This window comes from Panthera pardus, unplaced genomic scaffold (genome assembly GCF_024362965.1).
Source record: "Panthera pardus isolate Hobbes unplaced genomic scaffold, ASM2436296v1 HiC_scaffold_6, whole genome shotgun sequence".
Taxonomy (NCBI): domain Eukaryota; kingdom Metazoa; phylum Chordata; class Mammalia; order Carnivora; family Felidae; genus Panthera; species Panthera pardus.
The window spans coordinates 5,433,580-5,457,448 of record NW_026526991.1 but is presented as its reverse complement, the minus strand read 5'-3'; the positions used below and the strand labels follow the sequence as shown (position 1 = coordinate 5,457,448).

The 23,869-nt window shown below is 59.8% G+C and overlaps 1 protein-coding gene across 4 annotated transcripts in view; it reads right to left on the bottom strand.

Moving 5' to 3' along the window:
* PARVB (parvin beta) overlaps positions 1 to 23,869 on the bottom strand; it is a 103,204-nt gene that overhangs the window by 10,187 nt on the left and 69,148 nt on the right. For all 4 annotated transcript variants that reach the window (XM_053895657.1, XM_053895658.1, XM_053895655.1 and 1 more), the window contains exons 5-10: positions 17,009 to 17,149; positions 15,324 to 15,439; positions 12,364 to 12,422; positions 9,992 to 10,011; positions 4,269 to 4,330; positions 1,672 to 1,740 (exon numbers count right to left, since the gene is read on the bottom strand). In XM_053895657.1, coding sequence (XP_053751632.1) covers positions 1,672 to 1,740; positions 4,269 to 4,330; positions 9,992 to 10,011; positions 12,364 to 12,422; positions 15,324 to 15,439; positions 17,009 to 17,149 — 467 coding nt within the window. The remainder of the gene's footprint in view (positions 1 to 1,671; positions 1,741 to 4,268; positions 4,331 to 9,991; positions 10,012 to 12,363; positions 12,423 to 15,323; positions 15,440 to 17,008; positions 17,150 to 23,869) is intronic.

Genomic DNA, 23,869 nt, shown 5'->3' with positions numbered 1-23,869 from the left:
CGGGAGGGGCAGAGAGAGCGAGGGAGAGACAGAGAATCGCAAGCAGGCTCCAGGCTCCGAGCCATCAGCACAGAGCCCGACGCGGGGCTCGAACTCACGGACCGCGAGATCGTGACAAACCACATCACAAGAGAGCCGCACAGTATGATATGTTGTTGTTAAAAAAAAAAACATTTATGTGTTAAGAGCCATCTGGAAGGATACACATCAACCGTGAGCTGTGGTTAGTGAGGTCTGGAGACGATGAAGGGGGCAGACGGGGGGGGGACAAAGGATGACGTGTTAGGACCCTTCGGGACTGCTGATGGGCCGAACAGCAAGGACTGAGAGGCGAGGGGTGCAATGTCGGTAAACTGCAACGACAACGAATGTCTCTGCAAACAGCGCGCAAAGAAACACACTCATTAGAAACGGACCGTTTGGCTTTCCCACACGGACCCGCACTGTCCACGATCAGCCAGCCGTGCAGAGAAAAGGTCCGGAACGAAACCCTCAGCCCAGCGATCTCTGGGTGTCGGGATTAGGAGGGATTTTTATTTGCTTTGCTTATCTGCGTTTTCAGACATTCTACAATGAACCTGAATTACTTTTTTAATTAGGAAAGCAAATGAGAAAAGGTAAAGAAACAGACAGGAACGGAGGGAGGCAATCACCCAGGGGTTTAAGAGGATCAGCGGTGGGCGGGAGGAATCTGTACCGAGAACTTTACAAAGACTCCACAAATTCAAGCACCCAGCTAATCCTGGGAAAATTATATTTTCTGCTTAATGCCTGCTGAGTCCCCAAAACATATTTTCGCTATGTGATTAGCTCCGAGGGGGTGGGGGAGTATATTTTATACGCTTCCTGCAGAAGCCATATTTTGTGCACAGTCACTGGACGGGTATTCAGTGAGCACTTGCTCAATAAGGATGGTGATGGAGAACAGAAGCGGGGGGTGGGGGATGGAATGTTCTAAACCGAAAAACCTGCACGTGCAAATGCCCTTCGGCGGGGGGCGGGGGGGGGGGGAGGGGGGGGTGGCAACTCAGAGGGTGTTACGGGTTGAATTGTGCGTCCCTAAATGATGTGCTGGGAGTCCTAACCCGTAGAACCCGTGAACATGACCTTATTTGGAAATAGTCGCTACTAAAGTAACTTGAGTTAAAGATGAGGTCACTGGAATGGGCCCTAATCCAACATAACCCGTGTCCTTACTAAAAGGGGAAATCTGGACACACAGACACGCACACGGGGGGGACGCCATGTGACAACGAAGGCAGAGATCCATAACCCGACGGGGTGAGGCATCTATAACCCGACGGAAGCCAAGAATCACGAGCAGCCCCGCCGGGCAGCCGGGGAGAGGCCTGGCACAGAGCCCCCCTCACAGCCTCAGGAGGAAGCAACCCTCCCAACGTTGATCTGGGGCGTCCAGCCTCCAGGACCGTGAGGACGTAAATGTCTCAGGTAGAAGCCACTCAGTCTGGGGCTCTTTCTCCCAGCAGCCCCAGGAAATTAGGACAGAGGCCCCGAGAGAAGGCCAGAGCGGCGGGGGCCAGCTCTTCCGGCTGTGGGGTGGGCATTCCTTGCAGACGAACAAGACGGCACGGGCCTTGCTCACGTGGCCCACCCGGGATCCGAAAACTGGCCGAAAACGGGGACACATGCTTCAACCCAAACACTGCTCACCTGGGTCTCTAGTTCCGTCACCTCCAAATTCAGCTTGTTCAAGTGCTTGTTCACAAATGTGATGAGAGACTGTCAAGGCAGAGAGAGAGACAGGAACCGTGAGCAAGAGATGTACCTCCCGTCCAACGGGACGGCCGTGACACTGGCCGTCACTGGCTTTGTAAGACGCTTCCCTAATCCGTTTGCTACAATGAAAGGCTCATGTGGGAAAGGATACGTTCTTACAGCGACCCTCAGTTTTAATGGAATAAAGCCTAAATCTATCCCAGCTGGAGAAGAAAACTCACATCTCTATCCACCAGCCCCCCGCCCAGCACCCCCCCCCCACACACACACGTAGTTAACAATCCTCGAGAAGAATCCTTAGCGCCCTTCAGAAGGATAACACCGTCAGGGGAAGATGATTACGTTTTTAAATGTATCCTAGATGTGACCTCGAACGACCAAAGGCTGAGAGGGGTCACACTCGTCCGTTTCAGGACACTTCAGTAAGCTTGATCACCGGGAGGCAGGGCCACCGACTTCTCGCCAGCAAATGTCTACAACGTGTCACCTGTCACTTTTCTCAGCCAGCAAATCCCAACGCCGATGGGGACTCAACACCAGCCCCACCCCAGACACGATGCCACGTCCTCATCCGTGCTCCCCAGATTTACTGAGCAGCCGCTACGTGCCAGGCACTTTGGCGCTGGGGACACGAAGACCGTAAGACCGGGGGGGGGGGGGGGCACCTGGAAAGCCTGTGGCAGGATTCTCCCTACACAGCTGGTGGAGGCGACAAGAGAAATCAAGAGCCAGAGCGAAGCATGTGAAAGACGTGAAGGTCTGCTGGGCACAGAGGCAGGCGTGTGGACTGCCCCCCCCGGACCCCCGAGGATGCCAGAGGAGGGAGCCTTTGAGTGGGCGGGGGGAGGGGGCAGGCCGGATGGGAGATGGGAGCGGGGGGTGGGCAGAGCAGGCACCCAGGCCGCGAACACTCCGAGGTCTTCAGGCTGCAGCTGGATGTGACGGGATGGAAGAGAGCAGGAGGGGTGACCCCGGAGAGGGGGGCAGGGTCTCCCGGCTTTTATTCTGGGGTACGGGCAGCCTCTAACACGGCCACTCTCGATGTGGGGGTGGGGAAGGGCCGGGCTGGAAGCAGGAAGCTGTCAGGTGTCAGGCAGATAAAAGGATTTGGTCTTGGTCATCACTGGGGTCCCCAGGGCCCCAAACCATGTCCTTTCAAAGAATGAATCAATGGCCTATCTACTGAAAGTCGAACCTTACGCCACATCGTACTCAGTGATAGCTGATACGCTTCGTGCTAGGCCTCTGCTGGACCTGATTACATTCTGCTCTCACAGAGCCCCGGAGAGGGGAGTCCTGCCTTGGCCCTGACAGACGGGGAAACTGAGGCACGGGTTATCGCCTGCCTCAGGTCACGCAGTTGATAGATGGGGCAGCCAGATTTGAATCTCCCTGTGCATCCAGACGGTTCTGTCAGGGTTGCTGGGGGCCAGGTGTGGCAGGGGGAGGGGGGAGGGGCACTGCTCTGAGGCCCCAAGGCAGGCCACTCGTGACCCAAGGATGCTAAGAAGGCTCCGCCCCAGAAGGACCACTGGGATGGTTGTGCCAGCCTTTTGCAAAGTGCTTCCAAGAACTCATAATCTCATGGTCCCAGGCTGGACCGGCATTTTCCAAAAGTGGGCTCCATAGGAATTTAATTTAATGTATTTAACAACATAAATGGATCAACAGATGTCACTATCGACAAACAAGTTTGGAAAATGCTTCCTACCAAGCCCCCTCTTGGAGAATTCCAATGCACGGCAGCATATCAAAGGCCCTGAGAAGTCCTGCATTAAGAAACCTGTTCTCTCTCCCCCAGGTCAAGGGCAGAAACGATTGCCCCTTGGATTTCACAGGAAGGCGGAAAGCGCATCCACCCTCCCGCTGCCTCCTCGAGGGAGGAGTCTGCAGGGGCTCAGAGAACTCCAGTGGGCTGGGTCTCGATTCCTTCTGGGCGAGAAAAATCCCTCCTGGCGGATCCCCCTGGAAGCTCATCATTCCCCGGCCCCTGACTCCAGTCTCGGTTCGCACGGTTTGTTCCATATCCAGGGTCTTACGCGCAGGCTGCCTGGGCTGGGGGCGGGGCGGGGAGGGGGCCTGTCCTCGCGCTCCTGCGTGGCGTGGGGGACATGGGCCAAGTGCACGCACAGAGCAGCTCGGCCGGCAAAGGCCTGCCTGCTTACCGGGCAGGTTGGGAATACAGCTTCATGGCAACGAGGCCTGCAAGAGCCAGCAGGTGGACATGCTTGAAAACATTCCCACGTTGAGAAAGAGCCCCGAGTCGGAACGAGGCGCCACACTGGCACTGGCGGGATAATTCACCCGACAGGAGCGGGCGGGGCGGGCAGGAAGACGCCCGGCGAGCGGAGATGTTGAGTTAAAGGTGCTAATTTTATGCACTGTAGTTACGTTTTTGCCTATAATTACACTTCAATCCATGTGGCAAACATTTCAGAGATTGCAAACGTGTTCCCACCTTCTTCCCAGCACCGAGTTCACGCTGTAAAAAAGCCTGGAGACAGAGGGAAAGAGCCCAGCCCAGAGCCTACCTTCTTCACCACGCTGAGCTTGTCCGGGGCGTGGTCGAACAGGGTGTCGAAGGCGTCCCGCTCTGCGTGGACAGGCGAAGGGGAAGAGACACAGGGTGGGGTTCATGGAAACGCACGGGCGGCCCATCCCCGGGGACCAGGCGGCTTCGGAGCCCGCCTCCCGGGGATGTCCCGCCCCCCTGACTCTCTCTCACCCGCCTAGAATCCCCCTCATTCCCACCAGAGCCCGAGGGCAGGCGCAGATGAGGGACAAAATCAAGGAAAAGATGCTTCCTCTAAGTCACTTTCTGTCTTGCAACATGGAACTCACGGGCGGCACTTGAACACCCGCCCCCATCACATCCTCCGACTCCGGGGATCCTTGTCTGCCTCTCTCTCCCCCCACTCGCCACGCGCACCAGTAAATCTCGCTGGAGCCTCTGAGCGCATCTCCCCACCAGCCCGGCTACCAGCCCCACGCCTGCCCCACCGCCCTCACGTGGCGGCGGCCTCCTCCTTACCTGGCCTCCCTCCTCTACTCCCAGCCCTCCGATCCCTGCTCCTAGCAGGTGCAACGAGCCCTTTAAAGGGTAGACTGGGTCATTTCTTGCCCCTCCCGTTCCCTGCCCTGACCGAAACTCTCCAACAGCTTCTTGTCGCTCGCTCCCTCTCCCGTGCCCCACGGGATCCAGCAGGCACAGTCACCCCTCCCCACCCAACACACGCGCCCTCCCTGGCTTCCAGGCCGCTCCTCCATCATAGGCCCGCCACAGGGCCTTTGCACCCGCTGTCCACCTGCCATACTTCCTTCAGGTTGCTCTCAGATATCACTCCCCCGGAGAGCCTTCCACGACCATCCACATCTAGAAGAGGGCCCCACACCCGCTCTCTGTCCTCCGACCCTCGTGGGCTGCCTGTAACACTCGATCACTACTTGAAAGGACGTCTAATGTTTATGTGTCTGCTGGATATTATCTGCTGGACTCTCAACTCCTTGCTGGCTGAAACACCTTTCTCGCTTGTTCCCTGCACTGCCTCAGAGCAAATGAACCAACCAGGAGACCGGCTCCAGAATCCCTCCCCAGCAATTCTTTGGGGGGGTGTCCCCCTCCGCGGGGACATCTGCAGGGCCTGAGGCAGCCTATTCCCACCCACTTGCCTTCTTCCAGGAGAGCCCTAACCCGCTCTGCTACTCAAGAGCCCAGCCATGCCCTCCACATCAACACAGAATCCATCTGACGTAAGGCCACTGGAGGCCAGGTCAGCATGGCTCTCAATGGATGAGAGGGAGCAGGGCGGGCTGGGGGCCAGGTGCCTGGTTCTAGCCTGTTGCTGCCATGGCAGGGGCCTCATGGAGGCAGGATGGAGCCCGCTGCACCAGGCAGGGAGACTGAGGCCTCAGAGTGGATGCGGGGCTGTGGGGGTTCCCTGGCAGGGTAGAGGGGGAAAGGGAGGAGGGCATCTGGAAGGCCCTGGGGCCCCGACTTCTGTCTTCTAGGAGCCAGCTGTTCCCTGAAGGTGCCTGGGGCAACATATGCTCAGAGGACCCCAGCCAGCAGAGAGGCCCTCTATTACTAGCACGGGCTTGGGGGCAAACCCCAGCGCGGCGTTCTGGGGGCTGGGGAGCCCAGCCGGATCAGGTGGGGTGGGAGCAGGAAGTCTCCACTGCCTGTCTGGAGACGGCCAGGAGCCCAGAACCAGAGCTGACCCAGGGCCAGCTTCAGGACTGCCCGGCCTGACCCACGGAGGGGGAGAGAGGGAGAAATCAGAAGGCAGGCCGACACCCAAGCCGGCCAGAGAACCAGGTCTCCTGGGGGAGGTGGCCCAGTCCTTCCCCCCGGTCTGGCCCCAAGAGGAAAGCGCTCCAAGTCCAAGGCCGAGGGTGCCGGGAGGCAACTCGCAGCCCAGCCCAGCCCAGGTAGCGACCCCCTCGGCCTCGGGGGTGGGGAGAGGGAAGGTGGGAGGCGAGGAGGAAGGGAGAGATGGAAGGGCTTGTGTGTGCACGTGAGAGTATGTTGTGTACATGAGCACCCATGGGGGGGGGGGGGGGCGCGTGTGCTTGGGGAGAGGGCCACCCAGTTTCGCCTGCCTAAAAGCCACCAGCAACCAGAGGGCCCGGCCTTGCAGAGGCCCCTCCTCCAGCTCTTCTGTGAAGGCGGCTGGAGGTTACTTTTCTAATCCCTTAAATCAGATTAGGCTCAATACCACAGCCTGCTAAGGAGGAGAAGAGAAAAGCTACATCTTTACAAAGCAAAATACAAACTTTAAATGCAGCTTGAGAAGAACCCTGGGAGCAGAGCGGAGCCTGACGTCAGCCGCGTATATTTAGCTGGGCCACCGCTGGGCTCACGGAGCGAAGGCGTGCAGGGGCGCCACGGGAGGGTGCGGAGGCCTGCCGCCCCTGAGCCACCCCTACCTGCACCGGGGGCACAGGGGCGACACCACACAGCACGGCCGGGCCAGCCTCCGCTGCACCCCTGAGGGAAGCCTGGCCTCGGGAATGAAAATAGATCCCGTTTCAAATCCCGGACGCCCGACTTCAAAGTCCCCGGACTTTGGGCAAGTTGCTTCCTTCCTACCCGTTTCCTCCTCCGTAAAGTGGGAGTGACGATAGTCCCTACCTCACCTCACGGCTGGAGTAGGAATGAAACAGAGGACAGAGGGACAAGCCCACTGCCTCAGGGCCCCAGCTGCCCTTTCTGCCCCACCCCAGCCTCATGTCCCTCTGCAGACTCTGGGGACAGTCACAGAGGTAAAGCCCTGGGAGGGGCACAGGCTGGGTGGAGGCAGACGGGGAAACTGAGGTATAGCACAAAGAGAGCGGGAACCCACAAGGAGCCAGAAAGGACACAGAGAGAGGCCAAGTCAACCAGGACACGCCCCTGTCTGTCCTTCCCCCCACCCCGCCCCCCCGTGACCCGGCACACAGGCTGAGGGTCACAGTATCACCTGATGCTCTCCTCGCTCCCCCCTTGGTGTTATCGGCCTGGTCCCTGGAGGCCCCCAGGGACAGAGGGCCAGGGGCCTGAGGGAGGCCCCACACAGGAGCCTTGAGGTCGAGCGGGGGTTTGCTGGGACAAGAGGAGGGGGAAGGGCATTCCAGACAGAGGGAACAGAAAGCACAAAGAAGCACAAGAAAGCCAGGGCGGGGTGCAGACAGCGCGGCCTGGGAAGGAGGCTCAGAGGGACTGGGTCCGGCAGGGCGAGGAGCCCCAGAGGGTGGTGACCGGGAGGGGCACAGGTGGCTCTGTCGGGCTGCAGTGGGGGGGAAGGGGGGGGCTCTGTCGGCAGGAAGCGGGGGATGTGAGGAGGAGATGGGGGTAGAGGAGAGCTGCTCCCCTGTCCCAAAGCCCAGGGCAGGGGAGGGGCTGCCGCGGAGGAGAGGCAGCCCGCAAGCCTGTTGCCATGGAGACCAAGCAGCAGCTCCCAGCTCCTCTGGGGAGAAGGGCCTCCCAGCCCACCTCAGCCAGGACAGTGGTGACTCACCAAAGGGGGCCCTGGCGGGGGGGGGGGGGGGGGTAGGGCGACCCCCTTCCTTCCGGAGCTCAGGGTGCCCAGGTGAAAAACAGGTGCTGAACAGGACCCGACCTCCCCCCCTGCAAAGCCCAGCGGGCAGACATTAGCCAAGGAGGGTCCACCTGGTATTCCGGAAGCTCCCGGCAGGTCTGCAGCCCAGGGCTGGAGGCTGCAGGGGGATGCACGCTGAGGACGACACAGCTCCAGCCCACAGGATGCTTATAGTTCAAGAGGCCTCGTGTGAAGGCACAGAAGGAGGGCGCCGAGGGCTCCCGGAGTCTGACAGGTAGTGGCAGCTCCCTGGGAGCACCAGCGAGGGGAGCGAAGAGACAGGCTGGGTGGGGGCAGGGCAGTCAGGGAGGGCCTCCTGGGTAGGAGCTGGGGAGTGAGCCGTGGGGGAATCCAGGGGGAGAGCATTCCAAGAGGGCACTGCAAGAGCTGGAGGGTGGGGGGGGGGGGGGTCGTGACAGGAGGCAGACAGGTGGGGGGAGGGAGGAGGCCAGAGAGGAGGCGAGGGGTGTGCGAAGGGGTGGTCTGAGAGGGTCTGGGGGCCACTTCGAGGGCTGTGGCTTTAGCTTAAGCCAAGGTGGGGGGTAAGGAGGAGAGTGAGGGGTTGGGGGGGCGCTTTAGGAAGTATGACTCCAGCTCGAGGGGTGAGCCAGGGACCAGGACCCGGCGGGGAAGGAGAGTCAGACCTCGGTGGGCCAAGGGCTGTCGGGGACCCCGAGGGTCCCACGGGAGAAGAGCCAGCGGAGGCCCAGCTGCGGCCGAGGTTGCCACCTGGGTACCCAGGGGACCTCGGAGCTTGCGCCAGCAGAAGCCGGAGCTGGGGGCGGAACTAACAGCCTGTCCCCCGCTAATAGCCTGCGTGCACTTCCTAAGCAGGGCGAGCCTATAAAGTAGCAACGACTCCACCAGCTTCTCGTGGTTCCGTGGCCCCTGAAGGCTCACACGCCCCCCGTGTCCACCGGCACAGCAGCCGGGTCCAGTTTTCATACTGTGACACCTGGCCCTTTCCCAAGGCATCACGGTCCTGCACCCCATTTGCGCCATTGGCAGGGTCGCGGGGGCTTCTCGGCCGGGCTCCCACCCCCTCTGCCGAGCAGACTCTCCCCAGGGCCCCCAAACCTCCAACTGGGCCCCCGCCAAACAGGGACGTGACAACGTGCAGAAAATCAAAGACACTTAACAACGGTCTGAAGGGCCCGCTCTTATCGCCTCTATACCTCCCCAGTTCCACGGAGGTCTGAGCCCACACAGGAGTGACAGGGAGGTGACACAAGGGTACACTGTGTCCCCCGCCCAGGCAGCGGGGGCCAAGCTGCCGTGATACGTGTCCGCCCCAGGTGCCCTCGCTGGCCCTGCGGGCTGAGCTCCTCTCACTGTCGCCCTGTTGCCCTCAGCACCGGAGGGTTTCCTTTTCTCTCCCTTCCTTTAAAAAATCATAAAGACATTTAAAGAGGACTGAACTGCTTACTTCAAAAAAAAAACAGCAAAGACTGGGATTTTCCCCAGGGCAGCTTAAGGCCTACTTAAGAAAGCTTGAGGACGTAACAGCTCCAGGCTCTGAGCTGTCAGCACAGAGCCCGACCCGGGGCTCGAACTCACGAGCCGTGAGATCATGTCCGGGGCCGAGGTCGGACGCTTAACCCGCGAAGCCCCCCAGGCGCCCCTCCACTTTTCCTTCTAACAGCTGTGCTCACTGGAGAACGTGCGATTTGGGGGTGGAGGGCTTTCTGTTTTGAAATCTTCCCCAAAGCAAGGAGCTTCACTCAGTCGGCCTCTGGCTGCGGCTGAGAAGAAGCTGGGGGCCTCCCACCCCTGAGGGTTCGAACGCCGCCCCAAGCTGTCCTTGCATCTGCCACCTCTTGCTGAGATGAAGACAGGGTCGTGCCATGCTTCCGGAGGGGAGGGGACAGCTCTCCGGAAACGGCCACTGGAAACGCCCCCCGTCCCAGAGAGCACCTGCCACATCCCAGACACCCCCCACCCCCCGCCAGCCCCGTTTCACACGCCACCCCCCACCGCACTCTTATCCCACCGGCCGGTGGCATCTCGGAGAAGCAGACAGACCCCAGGGGGATCCACACGCTCTTCCTCGGAGACCCAGCACTGCCGACGGGAGGAAACCCCACCGGGTCCTGCCGGCCCTGCCCCCTGCGTGAGCTTCCCGTCACCGCCCCAAAGTGCCCGCGACCCGGGGCCTCCCCACCCCCACGCTTACTTACCAAAGCGACCCATCATCATCCTGCAAACAGAACAGAGAGGGAGCCGTCAGAGGGGTCACTCAGAACACGATGTGAGGAGGCCACGATGGAGGGAACGCAGAAGTCGCAGCCCCCCCGCTGCCCCGTTGAGGGGCTTTTTATAAAGAGGTAAATCCCGTTTCGACAGAGTCTCTGCCCCTCTAATTACAAAGGGCAGGTGCTCGTGTGGATTTCTAAATGTCGGCACAAGATCGGCAGCAAACGGCCACCTTTCTTCAAACCATCCCTTCGATGCCATTTGCCATTGGTGGGAAGTTGCATCATGGCAGCGGTTAATAGAGAGAACGCTTCAGCAGAAAACGGGTCTCCTGGGGCCGCTGAACCGTAAGCTTTAACGCACAAGGGTCACCCTGCAGGGAGCAAGCACGCCTCTCGTTCAGGGAGTCACGGAAGAATCCTGAAGAAGCGCAGGCTGGGCCCCGATTCCTGCCTGCAGACGCTGAAGCCACAAGGCACAGAGGCTGGTCCCTCCAGCACGCAGGCCCTCCCCCTGCATCGACCTTCCGGAGAGGCACGGAGGTCCTTATTTCGTCCCCAAGTCCCTCCACGCTCAAGTCCTTTGGCTCTGTCTTACTTAACAAACATTCTCTTGAGCAGTTACTAGGCGCAAGCCATGGAAATAAAGAAATAAACGCCCCATACCAATAAATGCCATGGCCCTGCCCTCATAAACCCCCATTTCAACACGGCCCATGGGTACCCATGGGCACTAAAAGGAAGCCAGCCACTCCTCTGGGCAACCGCGGAGGGCTTCCCGGAGGAGGTGAGCTCAGCGTGGCCTCTAGAAAAAGAAATGGGAAGAAAGGTAGGAAACCCAGCCCCGTGAGGACGAGGGACAGATGGAAGGACGGAGGCCTGCCACCCAGGCAGCCCCAACCCCCCCGACTAGATGAGGACCTGCCCAGTCTGATCCAGCACTGTCAGCAAATACGGTGCCTGGTGTTTTAAGCCACTTGGTTTCGGGGTGGCTTGCTACCCAATTGTGGATAACTCAGATGCCACCCCCCTCCTCACTCCCCTCAAGCTGCCTTCCTGCGGCTCCCAAACAGGCCGGGCTGCTTGCCATAGGCCCACCAGAGGTGCCAGGCTGGGCACCACGGCCCTTGGCCCGGGTCTCCCCTCTCCCCCTCCCCCCACCCCGCTGCCACGGGCTTGGAACAGACACGCCGCGCATCAGGCCACACATCAGGCCTCCGGGCAGCGACTCCCCCATTCGCCAGCCCCCATGCCGGGAGTGGTTTCCTGGGTCAGCCTCAAGTTTTGAGAGACCGTGTTCACCGAGAAGATCAATCTCGACTGTTCTGTTTCATCTGAGACAGGGTTGGTCGAGAGGCACCAACGCAAGTGAATTTTAAAGATCCTTCACGGGGTGTCGTGGGGGCTCCTAAAAGCCACACGCAAAATTTACCATTCGATTTGCTACTTTGAATAGATTTTGAAGCCTTTTAGACTTCTTAAAAATTGCCCTCTGGCTTTCTCTAAGAGGCGAGAGACGGCTCGGCACTCTCTCAAAGGCAAGTTCTAATTCAGACGTGTGGCTCCCTCTCCGACAGAGCGGATGCAGGGACAAGGGGTCCCTAACCATTCTGAACACCTCCTCCCTCCCGCCCCCTCTCTACATTCTTTAAGATCACCTTCGAAAATAAGGAATAAAAGTCCAAAGGCTTTGGAGAATAACTCTGTTCTCACACAGAAAACTTTGAAGACTTTGGCATACCTACCCTACAAAAGCCCCATGTTTCAAGTTCCCCTTTTCCTTTTCTTCCTCGTAAAGAGATCTTGAATGTGATCAGTTACGTTTTTACTTGTTTATTATTCTCTGTGTCTTTCCAGAAACGATTTGGGGCAGCCGAAGTACGTTCTAATTCCCGTACCGCACATTATTTATTTTTCTATCTGGGAGAATTCCTCATTTAAATACCAAACCAGGGGCGCCTGGGTGGCTCAGTCGGTTAAGCGTCAGACTTTGGCTCAGGTTGTGGTCTCACGGTTCGTGGGTTCGAGCCCCACGTGGGGCCCTGTGCTGACAGCTCGGAGCCTGGAGCCTGCTTCAGATTCTGTGTCTCCCTCTCTCTGCCCCTGCCCCACTCACGCTCTCTCTCTCAAAAATAAACATTAAAAATGTTTAAATAAATGCCAAACCAAACTGCTATCTTGCCCTTCCTCACGAGAAAAAAAAAATCTTTGACGAAAGCACACGCAGGACATAAAGCTAGGGCAGGGCTTGCATGAAAATCTCATCCTCAGGCTGGCAGGGGGGGTGGCGGGGGGTGTCGCGCAGAAATCAGCCCCCCGCGTACGTGCGGGTCCCCGGCTCCCACAGGCCCACTTACTCGGTGGTTGTGGTCAGCTCTTCCGTGATGTGGCTGGAATGCAGCAGGCCTTCCCGCTTCTGCAAAGCCCAAAACGAACAGATAAATATACAAATACGTGGGCAGGCAGAGGGGACGGGAGGAAGGGCATCACTGGCAGGGTAAGTGAGCCGTGTGCAGATGGCCCTGGGGCCGGGAGTCCGCCTGAGGACAGCATCCGAGCCACGCCCACGGCGGGTGGACTGCAGGTGGCCACAGCGGGTGACCCTTTCAGTGGCTGGAAACTGCCCCCTCCCCTCCCCCCAGGCTCTCCACCTTGCGCTGAGAGCTGGCAGCTATGGGGGTCTCAGGGGAAACCCTAGCTCCCGAAGGGATTCCCCGGTGCCGTGCCGCTGGGGGAGTAAGTAAGGGGCACGAGGAACACAACATAGGGAGGTGCACTCGACTGAGGCAGGTGCCCCCCCGCCCAGAAGTCATGTCCATTCGGAACCTCAGAACGTGACCTTGTTTGGAAACTGGGTCTTTGCAGACACAGTTAGGATGAGGCCATGATGGACTAGGCAGGTCCTAAGTCCAGCATGACTGGAGTCCTTATGAGAGAAAACACACACACACACACACACACACACACACACTGGAGTCCTTATGAGAGAAAACACACACACACACACACACACACACACACACACACACACACACACACGGGCACAGAGGGAAGAGGTCATGTGACGACACAGGCAGAGCCTGGGGGGACACATCTACAAGGCCAGAAATGCCGAGGGCTGCCGGAAGTCACCAGAAGCTGGAAGAGAGAAGGAAGGATCCTCCCCTGGAGGCTTCAGAGAGACTGGGGCCCTAACAACCCCTTGATTACTAGGACTTCTGGCCTCCGTTACTAACGCGGGCTGCAAGGCTCAGGCTGGTCCCGGTTTTCCGAAGCCATCTGACCCCTCCGTTACCCTGGGGAGCTCGGCCTTGACCTGGCAGGTGGAAATGCTCCTTCCTGGCATCAGGCGAGGGTCTGTTGTTTCAAACAGCCAGGTCGCGGTATTTTGTTACATACAGCAGACCCTGGGACGTCACCCTGTGCGTGACAGACTTCTCCGAAAGCCCCACGGGTGTGAAGAGGCAGCAATGGTGGGACTGAAGGGGGTGGTGGTAGGAATGGGGGGCAGCCCGCATGTCACGGGACCGCAAGGTGGAGCTCGGGCGGCCAGCCCACCCAACCACCGCGAGCCCCTACTTGGACCCCTCGAGACACGGGGAGCTCCCTTCCTGCTGGCCAACCCACCATGGACACCTCTTGAGAGCTGAGCTCCCCACCCCTTCCCAGCTCGGCCTCCAGGGAACTCTCAAGCAACCAGCATGGGCGGCCATCAGCGGCCTCAGGGCCTCGGCCTGATTCCCAGGAGACTCAGTCCACCGCGGGAGGTTGGAGACACTTCTCTCGCTCACGCGTCCAATGTGTATTAGGCACTTCCTAGGTGCCAGGCCCAGGGCTGAGTACCGGACACGTGAAGCTGAGTATTTCAAAGGTTTATAGCATCCGCTCAGTTCTATGAGGAACTCGCCACAACTCAGAGAAATCAAATGGTCTCCCAAGGCCATGCTGCTATGTAGTGACTGAGACCCTTGTCCTCATCCCTTCCCTCCATGGACCCCCACATTCCTTGCATCTCCCATCTCAGACCAGATAACCGGACGTGGAGGGACAGGCCCCAGGGCCTGGGAGGCAGGCTTCTGAGGCCTGAGGCCAGTCAGTTCCCGGGACCTCCTCTTGATTCACACCCCTTTGGACGTGGCCCTAAGAATCCTTCCATAACCCTGGTCAGGCAGGAGGCACCAGCAAGGGCTTGCCCGGGTCAGTAAAACTTTCTAAAAACCCAAGAGATTTTCTTGGACCAAAGTGCGGGCCTGAAAGGAAATACCTTGATTACCGAGCTACACGGCACTCGTGGGGCCCCCCGAGTCTGACGGACGCGCCCGCGTGTCCTTGGGAAGCCTTTCCCGGCTGGCTGCCACGAGTGAACGTCCAGGAGAAGGGCAGCAGGGATGGTCTCTGTCTCCATCACCACCACTGACCACAAACATCCCTCCTCGGGAAGCAAGCGGGGCCAGGTGGCAGTGGGTGACCCTCGCCTGATGCCAGAAAGGGGCGTTCCTGCCGGCCGGGTCAAGGCCGAGCTCCGGGGGTAACGGCGGGGTCAGACGGCTTTGGGAGACCGGGGCCGGCCAGAGCCTTGCCGCTCACAGAGAGCGGAGGAGGGCAAGTGTGGAGCTGGGCTTCGCAAGTGCATAAGCACGCAGACGTCCAGGCCCCGGGCATTAACCTCACGGGTCTCGTGTCCGGAACCCGAGTGTTTTCCGCGTTCAGCGTCCCCAACAGCCAGTGCGCACAGTAGGTGCTTCATGCACACTTCACAGGACAAGCGCCGAACACAAAGCCACTTGAGGGGTGTCTCCCCTCAAATGCAGGGGACACGGCAGGAAAGGCCCCTCCTTGGTCAGGAGGGCCCTGGCTCCTGCTTCCACGTCTCCAAGTGAAGCAAGAGAATGAACTCCTAGAGAGAGAGCCGGGGAACAAGGGGGATAACGGGGAACAGACCCGGAGAAGCTCTAACCGGGGCATCTGTTCATGCCGCCGGACTCAGCCCTCTCCGGTGAGGAGCAAGCTCGTTCAAGAGAACTGAATTCCAGCTACTTGGCTTTGGAGACAGATGAATGTTCTTTTTAAAAAAGCCTGGAAAATTCAACACGCTCATGCCTCTGAATCTGCCTCCCTCTCCAAATCAGGGCCGCTGCTCCCACTCCAGTCATTTGGACCAAAGCCAGGGTGAGACACACACTGGGTCAGGCGGGGAGGACAGAAGGTGGCCTCTTAGGGGAAGAAGAAAAGGCAGCAGGAGACCTACGGGAGGAAGGCAGCCCGGCGCCCCTCCCGCGACGCCACGGGCAAGCCCACCGCCCCGTCCCATACTCACCCGCACCACCACCACCTGCACGGACACGTGCTCCGGAAGGCGGATCGGGGCCCGGAAGTGCATGGCCAGGGCGACGAGGAGGTGAAGGATGGCCACCAGGTTCTTCCCGTGAATGGCTGGTCGGGGGAGGGAAGAGGGAGCAGCTATAGACCAGGTGAGGCAGGAGCCCGGAGCCCCGGCCCACAAGGCAACGAAGACGTTGCGTCCAAATGAGACCGCGGAGAACAACCATGGAGAAAACAGCGCGGGCCGCGGAAAAACGATGGTGACGAGCACCCTGTGTTTCTGTTTTCTTTCCTGTCGGCTTAAGGTAACATGTGTAACCACTTTCAAGGGCACGGGTCTGGGGGCTTTTGGGGTTTTTTTGAGAGTGAACACAAGCAGAAGAGGGGCGGAGAGAGAGAGAGGGAGAGACAGACAGCAAGTGGGAAAGGGGCAGACAGAGAGAGAATCCCAAGCAGGCTCCACTCGACGCAAAGCCTGACACGAGGCTCGATCCCACAACTCTGGGATCATGACCTGAGCTGAAATCAAGAGCTGGATGCTTAACTGACTGAGGCACCCAGGCGCCCCCAAAGCAAGGTATTTTTAAAAGGCGTCAACCGGGTAGTGTGAGAAGGAGACAGAACGGGCAGGAGAGCGAAATTAGCACAAGGGAAGGGGAAAGATAGAGCTTTGCTCCAGCCCTCGGGCCCAGCCGTGGTCACAGTGAGTCCTGAGCAGGACTTCACGGCTTGCAAAACACTCGATTCCCCCCCACCGACGGCCCCCACGACCTGGGAGGTAGGCTGGGGTCTGTGGCGGGTCTCGATGCCAAGAAACCAGGCGCCAGTCTCCTCACCACAGCCTAGAGCTCATCCCTCTGAAGCACAGGGGCCCCTGGTGGCTGCCGGGGGGGGGGGGGGGCCTCTGAGCCGGGCCCTGACTGCCCTGCTGGGGGGACAGCACCTTCTGGCTTCTCTCTCTTTTCTTTAACGTCTTTTTTAAGTTTATTTACTTTTGAGAGAGAGACAGCGCACAAGTGGGAGAGGGGCAGAGAGAGAGAGGGAGGCACAGAATCCGAAGCAGGATCCAGGCTCCAAGAGCCCGACGTGGGGCTCAAACTCTCGTGAGCTGCGAGGAGATCATGACCTGAGCCGAAGTTGGACGCTTACCCCACTGGGCCCCCCGGGCGCCCTGGGGCTTCTCTTGCTTCATTTAACCCTTCACCTTTCAGGCTCCGCCTCTAGGCTGGAAATACCGTGAGGTCACCTGCCTGTGGTGCCAGCACGCTCCGGACATACCCCGGGGGCCGGCATGATTCCTTCCCGAGGACCTGCCACAGTGGGTCACGGGTGAAACAGCCCTTTTGGTGCTGGTGCCGCAGGGACCTGGGGTTGGGTCCCTTCCACGAGCCCCACGGAGCTTCTCCGTCTTTCCCCTCCTTCCTCTGCAGGCCGCCCCTGACGCCCCAGACCAGAAACAACTCCTGTCTCCTCTGAAGCACGGGGGACCAAAGGGTAAGACGGGAGACCTCCTCTCTCACCTAGGAGCTGGCTCCCCAGCGTGGGGACGCTGTCCTGTCCCGGCCGCCTCCCATGGGGCAGCGGCCTGAACGGGCTTGGAAAGCGCAGGCCCAGAAGCCCCAGCGAACGACACCGTGGCGAGCCGAGGGGCTGGGCTCTGTGTCCCCCGGGACTACTCACCGTCGACGGTCCACTGGAGCGCCCAGCCGTGGGGCCGCAGCAGGCCGTGCACGGCTTCCAGCACCGTCTGCAGCTTCTGCCTCTGCCCTACCTCGGACTGCGTCACCTCCGCCACGTTCAGCTTGCAGCCGGCCAGCTTTTCTGCAACAGGAAGGGGCAAGAGCAGGAGGCAGGGCGTCAGGGCCACCCGCTCGCCTGGCCGCAGTGGGGACCCTCCTGTGCCGGGGGGAACACGTGGTCCCCGAGCAGCGGGGAGCCGTCAGGACGTGGAGCCCCGCAGCTCCGAGCTTCCTAGTCCTTCCTGGGGGAAGGACGCCGGGACGGAAAGGGGGTGTGGGGTTCGAGGGCACAACCTGGGAACGCTCCGTGCGCACAAAGTGGAAAAAGCGACTCGAGGGGAAGCAGGGGGCTGACGTGCAGGGAGGGAGCTGGAGCCCAGGAGGCCGTGCGGTGGCCTCACGGCGGGAAGGGGGCTCCGAGGAAGAACACAGAGGGTCTCGGATGTGGCCTTCCACCTCCCCGCGCTCACGGTCCCCTTCTTGTTTCTCTGACATCCGGACGCCGCGTCGGGACCACGAGACGCTCCCAGGTACCCGCCGCTACCTCGTCACCCACGGGGAGCGGGGAGCAACCCGGCGGAGCCAGACAAGACCGGCCACCTGGAGGTGGGGGACCGACCCCGAGCCCGGCCTCAGCCACGGGCCCCCTCCACGTCCCCGCCTGCTAAGGCGTGGGTGTCTCCGGACGGGGCTCCTCCGGGAAGCAACAGCAGCGGCACCGCAGGGGCAGAGGCACCTGGGGGCCGGGGGGCGGCTGCCGGCCATGGCACCGACGGGAGGGGCAGCGTAAAAGCCGTGCAGTCCAGGCTGGTCTCAGTGGTCCCCGCAGAGCCCTGGGCTCAGCATTGGCTCTGGAGGCCCCGCTGTTTCAACGTCCTCTCCCCAGGGCCTCTCCTCCCTCGAAGAGAACAAACGCAAGCACTCTGGATGCTCCCTCCAGGATGATGTTATACAGCAATGCCTGCGGGGCTTGGGACATGCCCTCCCTCCTCCTCCCTCCCTCCCCTCCTCCTTCCTTCCTCCCTCCCTTCTTCTTCCTTCCTCCCTCCTTCCTCCTTCCTCCCTCCCTCCTCCCTCCCTCCTTCCTTTCTTCCTCCCTCCCTCCTTCCTTCCTGCTGTCCTTCCTTCCTCCCTCCCTCCCTCCCTTCCTCCCTCCCTCCTTCTCCCTCCCTTCCTTCCTCCCTCCTTCCTCCCTCCCTCCTCCCTCTCTCCCTCCCTTCCTTCCTTCCTGCTTTCCTTCCTTCCTTCCTCCCTCCCTGCTTCCTTCCTTCCTCCCTCCCTTCCTTCCTGCTTTCCTTCCTTGCTTCCTCCCTCCCTTCCTCCTTCCTTCCTCCCTCCCTTCTTCTTCCTTCCTCCCTCCCTTCCTCCTTCCTTCCTTCCTCCCTCCCTCCCTCCTTCCTCCTTCCTTGCTTCCTCCCTCCCTCCTCCTCCCTCCCTCCTTCCTTGCTTCCTCCCTCCCTCCTCCTCCCTCCCTCCTTCCTTCCTGCTGTCCTTCCTTCCTTCCTTCCTCCCTCCCTCCTTCCCTCCCTTCCTCCCTCCTTCCTTCCTGCTTTCCTTCCTTGCTTCCTCCCTCCCTTCCTCCTTCCTTCCTTCCTCCCTCCCTGCTTCCTTCCTCCCTCCCTCCCTTCCTTTCCCCCTCCTTCCTTTCTTTCCTTCCTTCCTTTCTTCCCTCCCTTCCTTCCCTCCCTCTCTGCTTCCTCCCCTCCTCCCTGCTTTCCTTCCTTCATTCCTTTCTTCCCTCCCCCCCCCACTTCCCCCCATCCTCCCTGTCTCCCTCCCTTCCTCCCTCCCTCTCTTCCCTCCTGCCCACCTACCCACCTCCCTCCCTTCATCAGCTCACAATATGAGCACCTTCTGTGCGCCAGGCACTGTCCTGGGGCTAGGTGCAGCACAGACCAGAGAGCTCTCTAGTGGGAAGGCACCACATCTAAGTAACATCAGGTCGGCAGCGGTGAGCACTAAAAACAAAACAAAACTTTGCTGCAGGGGATGGGTCCCCACTTATATATTTTGATGTCCCTCCGCATCTAGTAGGTCCTGGCTGAATAACCCACAGCTGTCTGTCTGCATGATCACCCCGAAAATACACAGCAGCCCCCCCCCCAGGTGTTACAGGGTGGAGAAGGGGATCCTGGGGAAGGAGGGAGGGTTACAGAGCTGTGTGGTCTGAGAGCCTCGCCCACCAGAAGGGCGCCCAGCACACCTCCGCCGTCAGCTCTGCCAGCCGACCCTGCAGACTGAACGCGGCTGTGGTACCCGGCGGGGGGGGGGGGGGGGGTAGTGATGGAGACGGGAAGGGACCTGTGCTAGCTCGTTAGGGCTGCAATTCCAGAACACCACAGACCCGGGACTTAGGCAGTGAAAATGTCCGTGCTCGCGATCCTGGAGGATGAAAGCCTGAGATCAGGGGGTGGACAGAGCTGGCTTCTCCTGAGGCCCCTCTCCTTGGCCTGCAGACGGGCCGCTTCTCGCTGTGTCCTCATATGGGTTCCCCCCCCTCCCGCCCCCACCATGTGTCCTTGTCCCGATCTCCTTAAAGGGACACCAGCCATATGGGTTTAGGGTCTACCCCCAAGGACCTCGTTTTAACTTAACGACCTCTAGAAAGACCCAGTCTCCATTCGAGGACCTGGGGGTTAGGACTTCAACTTATGGATTCTGGGGGACACAGTTCAGCCCAAGACAGGACCCGAGGAGGCTGGCTACGGCTGGGTGCTGCCTGCGGCTGTCCTGAAGGGCTCTGCCCCGTGGGACAGAATAAAACATCTGGCTGCCGGCATTTCCAGGCATCACTCTGCCTACGGACAGGCTGCGGGGGGCGGCTCAGGGCTGTGCGGGCGGCCAGGACCTGCCTTCAAAGCACAGAAAGGGACGGAGGAAGGGGAGGGCGGATTCTCGGATGCGACAGGCAAACAGGGGTGATGCTGAACGCAGGGCCGTGGACGCTCCTTACGCCGGAAGGGCCTGCCTTTTGCAAGGAGAAGGGAGTGCCCGGAGTCAGAAGCAGGACAGGAGCCAGCCGGGGAGCCCCCGGGACCCCAGCGTGGGCACCCTCCCTCTGCCCACAGAAGGTCCACCCGCAGAAGAGTCACATCCACCAAAACCTGCCACCCTGGCAGGGTCAGCAGCTGCCTCAGAGTCTGCTCCCAAGAAGAGGGACACGTCTGGGGTCCTCCTGCCAATGACTTGCACTTGGTGATCTCACGAGGCCCAACCCAGTCTCTGTCCTCACAGCCACTCCCCGCCTCCTCGAATCACCTTCTCCTCTACCGCTCCCTCCCGAACACGGTGCCTGCCTGGCGCCTCCGCCCTCATGGCTGGACCCTTCAGACCCCTCTCCGGGGCCCCTCCGCTTCCCGACCCCCTTCCCGACCGCCCGGGGCCCAGGCCTCTGACTTCTCCTCTCGCTAGACGCACAGAAGTCAGCTTTGGCCTTGGCGCTCGGCCACAAACTCCTCCTGGCTTTGGCTTCTGCCTTTGGACAGCGAGCCGAATGTCTCGTCTACACTCCCGATAGGACTCCTGGGGTCCCGGGCTCAGGGGCCATGTGATCCCACGGGTGACGTCATCAGCGATACAACCGGCGAGACACGCTGATTTCCTGTTAATATCTGAATATTCTCTCCCTTTGTTCTTTTCCTCAGAGGAGCGTGTCAAACCGTCTGCTTGACACACGGGAGAAAAGATCTTCCAATGGGAAGGGAGGGCGTCTGCTCCGTGATAAAAAAGGCTGCCAGAGCCAGAGTGAGCCTCATGTCAGTCTGTAGGCGGTCACCTACGTAGCAGGCGGTCCCACAGAGGCTCCAGACCCACGGCTGCACCCGCTGGGGCCACCGGAAGACGGGGACCCAAAGGACATGCCTTGCGGGGCGAGAATCCTTACCAGACACCTGCTCTACAGACGCCCCCTCACTCACCACCAGGGAGGCACCAGCATCCTTCGTGAGCAGCCAAGGCTGAAATGTGGATGCAAATTCACCGCCTGTCCTGGGATCCGGACACAGGGTACCGCGGCCACCCTGCTAACACGAAGGCTTAGAACATGTTTTTTGAGCAACTGGGAGAATGAAGCCACAGATACGTGCAAAAGAACCAGAAAGAAAAAATCTAAGGGAGTATAATACTCTTGAGTCTGCTTCTGAAAACGCTAGGAGGCATCTCCCCCTGGTCAGGGCACTGTTTCAATAACAGCATCACCCACAGCCAATTCTTTGGGTCCGAGAGCCAAAGGGGAGCCAGGTCTTTGCCACGGATGAGGAGGGCAGCTGGTGACACGTCGGAAGGCTGCTCGCACCCGGTGTCAGCCTAAGATCCGTGGGCTCCCGCCCCTTCTCTGTTGACAAGGAGTGTCTGCCATCACGTATTTCTAGTTTAGTGACCCCGAGGACAATGCAGTCCCGGACAGTGCTGAGGACGACCCTGAGAATGACCCTATCAACACGACGATCCAACACATTAAAATTCTGGGGCACCTGGGTGTTTCAGGCAGTTAAGCATCCAACTCTTGGCTTCTGCTCAGGTCATGATCTCGCGGTTCATGGGTTCGAGCCCCACGTGGGGCTCTGCGTGGACAGCCTGCTCTCTCTCTCTCTGCCTCTCACCCACTCATGCACACATGTAGGCGCGCTCCTCTCTCTCTCTCAAAAAGAAACATTTTTTAAATAAATGAAAATAAATAAAACATCAAAATCCTAACACTGTTTCCTATTCACGTACGATTTGCATACAGCATTATATTAGTTTCACGTGTACAATACAAGGGTTCAACCCGACCAATGTTTAAACATTTCTTAAATGTTTACTTATTCTTTCATAAATAGGGAGAGTGTGCGCACAAGGGAGGGGCAGAGAGAGAGAGCATCAAGCAGGCTCTGCCCTGCCAGCACAGAGCCCAGCGCAGGGCTTGAACTCACAAACCACTGCGAGACGGTGACCTGAGCTGAGATCAAGAGGCGGATGCTTAGTTAACCAGCTGAGCCAGCCAGGCAACTCCCACCCCCAACATCTTTAATAATCAACTTGTGATCATTATTAACAATCCCGGTAACATTTCAGATTTATTCTTGGACCGCAGAAGTCATTCTAAGATGGGGATCCTTGGCTCAGCCAAATACCTATGAACTCTCGGCCGCACGGCATCCAGCCAAATCACGAATCTGAACACCCTCTCCAGGAGAGGCCATCGGATCCCACGGTGTTAAACATCATCTCTGCACCGCCGAGCTCCACCCCCACCGGCCGCCGACTCAGGGAGGACGGGCCCCCACCGAGGTAAAGCCACCTCCTGGTCCCCCACCCACCTCGCTATTCCCGAGGGGCTCCTCGTTCACCGGCTGCTCAGAACACAAACCTGGCTGTCGGCCTTGACTCCTCCAACACACCCTCCCGGGGTCCACACCTCCACCCCAGTCTCAGCCTCTTTATCTGAGGCCCAGGCTGTCCTAACAGCGTTCTGACTATCTCAGCTCCTACTCCCGCCCCCCGCCCCCTCCATTCTATTCTGTACCCAGAAGCCCAGGTGACTTTTTAAAACCCTTAACTCAGATCGTGTCACGGCCCTGCTCAAAACCTCCAGTGGCTCCCTGCCACTTGCAATAAAAGCCTTTGTCCACCAGAGCTGCATGTGATCTGGTTTTATCCAGGCCCCCACCCCCTCCCCCCACGACTCGCAGCCTCCTGTCACTGGGCTTTAAATGCTACGGCCTCTTCCTCACCTCAGAGTCTCGGCCTGGAATGTTCTTCTGAGGCTGGCTGTGCAGACGCCGGCTCAGACGTCCAATCTCCAGAGGGGCTGCCCCCACCGCCCGGCCCCTCTCTGCCCCATGACCCTCTGGCTTCCTTCCTTGCCCTTGGCCACTCTCTTAAAGCGTCTGTTTGCGACCCATGATATTTCTCTTTCTTCCCTCTGCCAGAATGTAGGGGGACAGCTGGGCGAGGGGGACCCCCTCCCTCTTGCTACCACTGCGTCCCCAGAGCCTAGATCCACACCTGCCACACGATGAAACGTTGCCCAACAGAGGAATGACCAAAACAAACATGACAAAGGTACTTTCTGAGGGCAAAGTGGGTAAGGACACAACACGGGGGCCATCGATAGTGCGCCCTCCGCGCGGGTTACTGGGGCGGTTCCCTCCTCCCAGCTCCCGCAGGGTTCCCTCCAATCAGAGGGTCCCCGAGAACGGCCACGCACAGAGGGCTCAAGCCCCACCCAGGGACGCCCCGCCCGCCCGAGGAATGGTCCTCCCTCCCTGGGTGCCCTCCCCTGAGCTGCGGTCCCCAGGCCCTGCAGCTGTCAAGTCTCTGCTACGACAACGGGGAGAAATGCGGTCCCAGGGCAGCTGGGAGCCCAGGCAGCAGGCCGACAGGCCCCCCCCCCCCCGGATGCTAGGGGCTCAGGATCTGCTCTTGACCTCTAGGAAGTGTGTTATCCACATACAAGGGGACACTGCGTCCTTGAGGCCACCTCACAGGGTGTTCGGGGACCCCCAAAACACATCAGAGCGCCCTGAAGCCGAGGGACCCTTCCGGTGTCTTGGGGGGGGGGGGGAGGGGAGGACCCAGACACACAGTCCTTTCACTTCCGGCAAAAGGAGCCCACAGCCCCTGTGGTGTTGAAAGGGCAGGGTCCACACCTAGAAACCGTGGCCCTGCCGCTCACAGGAGCTGGGGGACTCGACAGCCCCCGCGCTTGCTTTCGGTGCTTTGTCTTTGTTTTAACCACCACTCGCTGGCGGGAGACGCGTGCCAGGCGCCCTGCATCTGTCGCTTCGGTGCGGGACTTCCACTGGCCCCAGCCGACAGC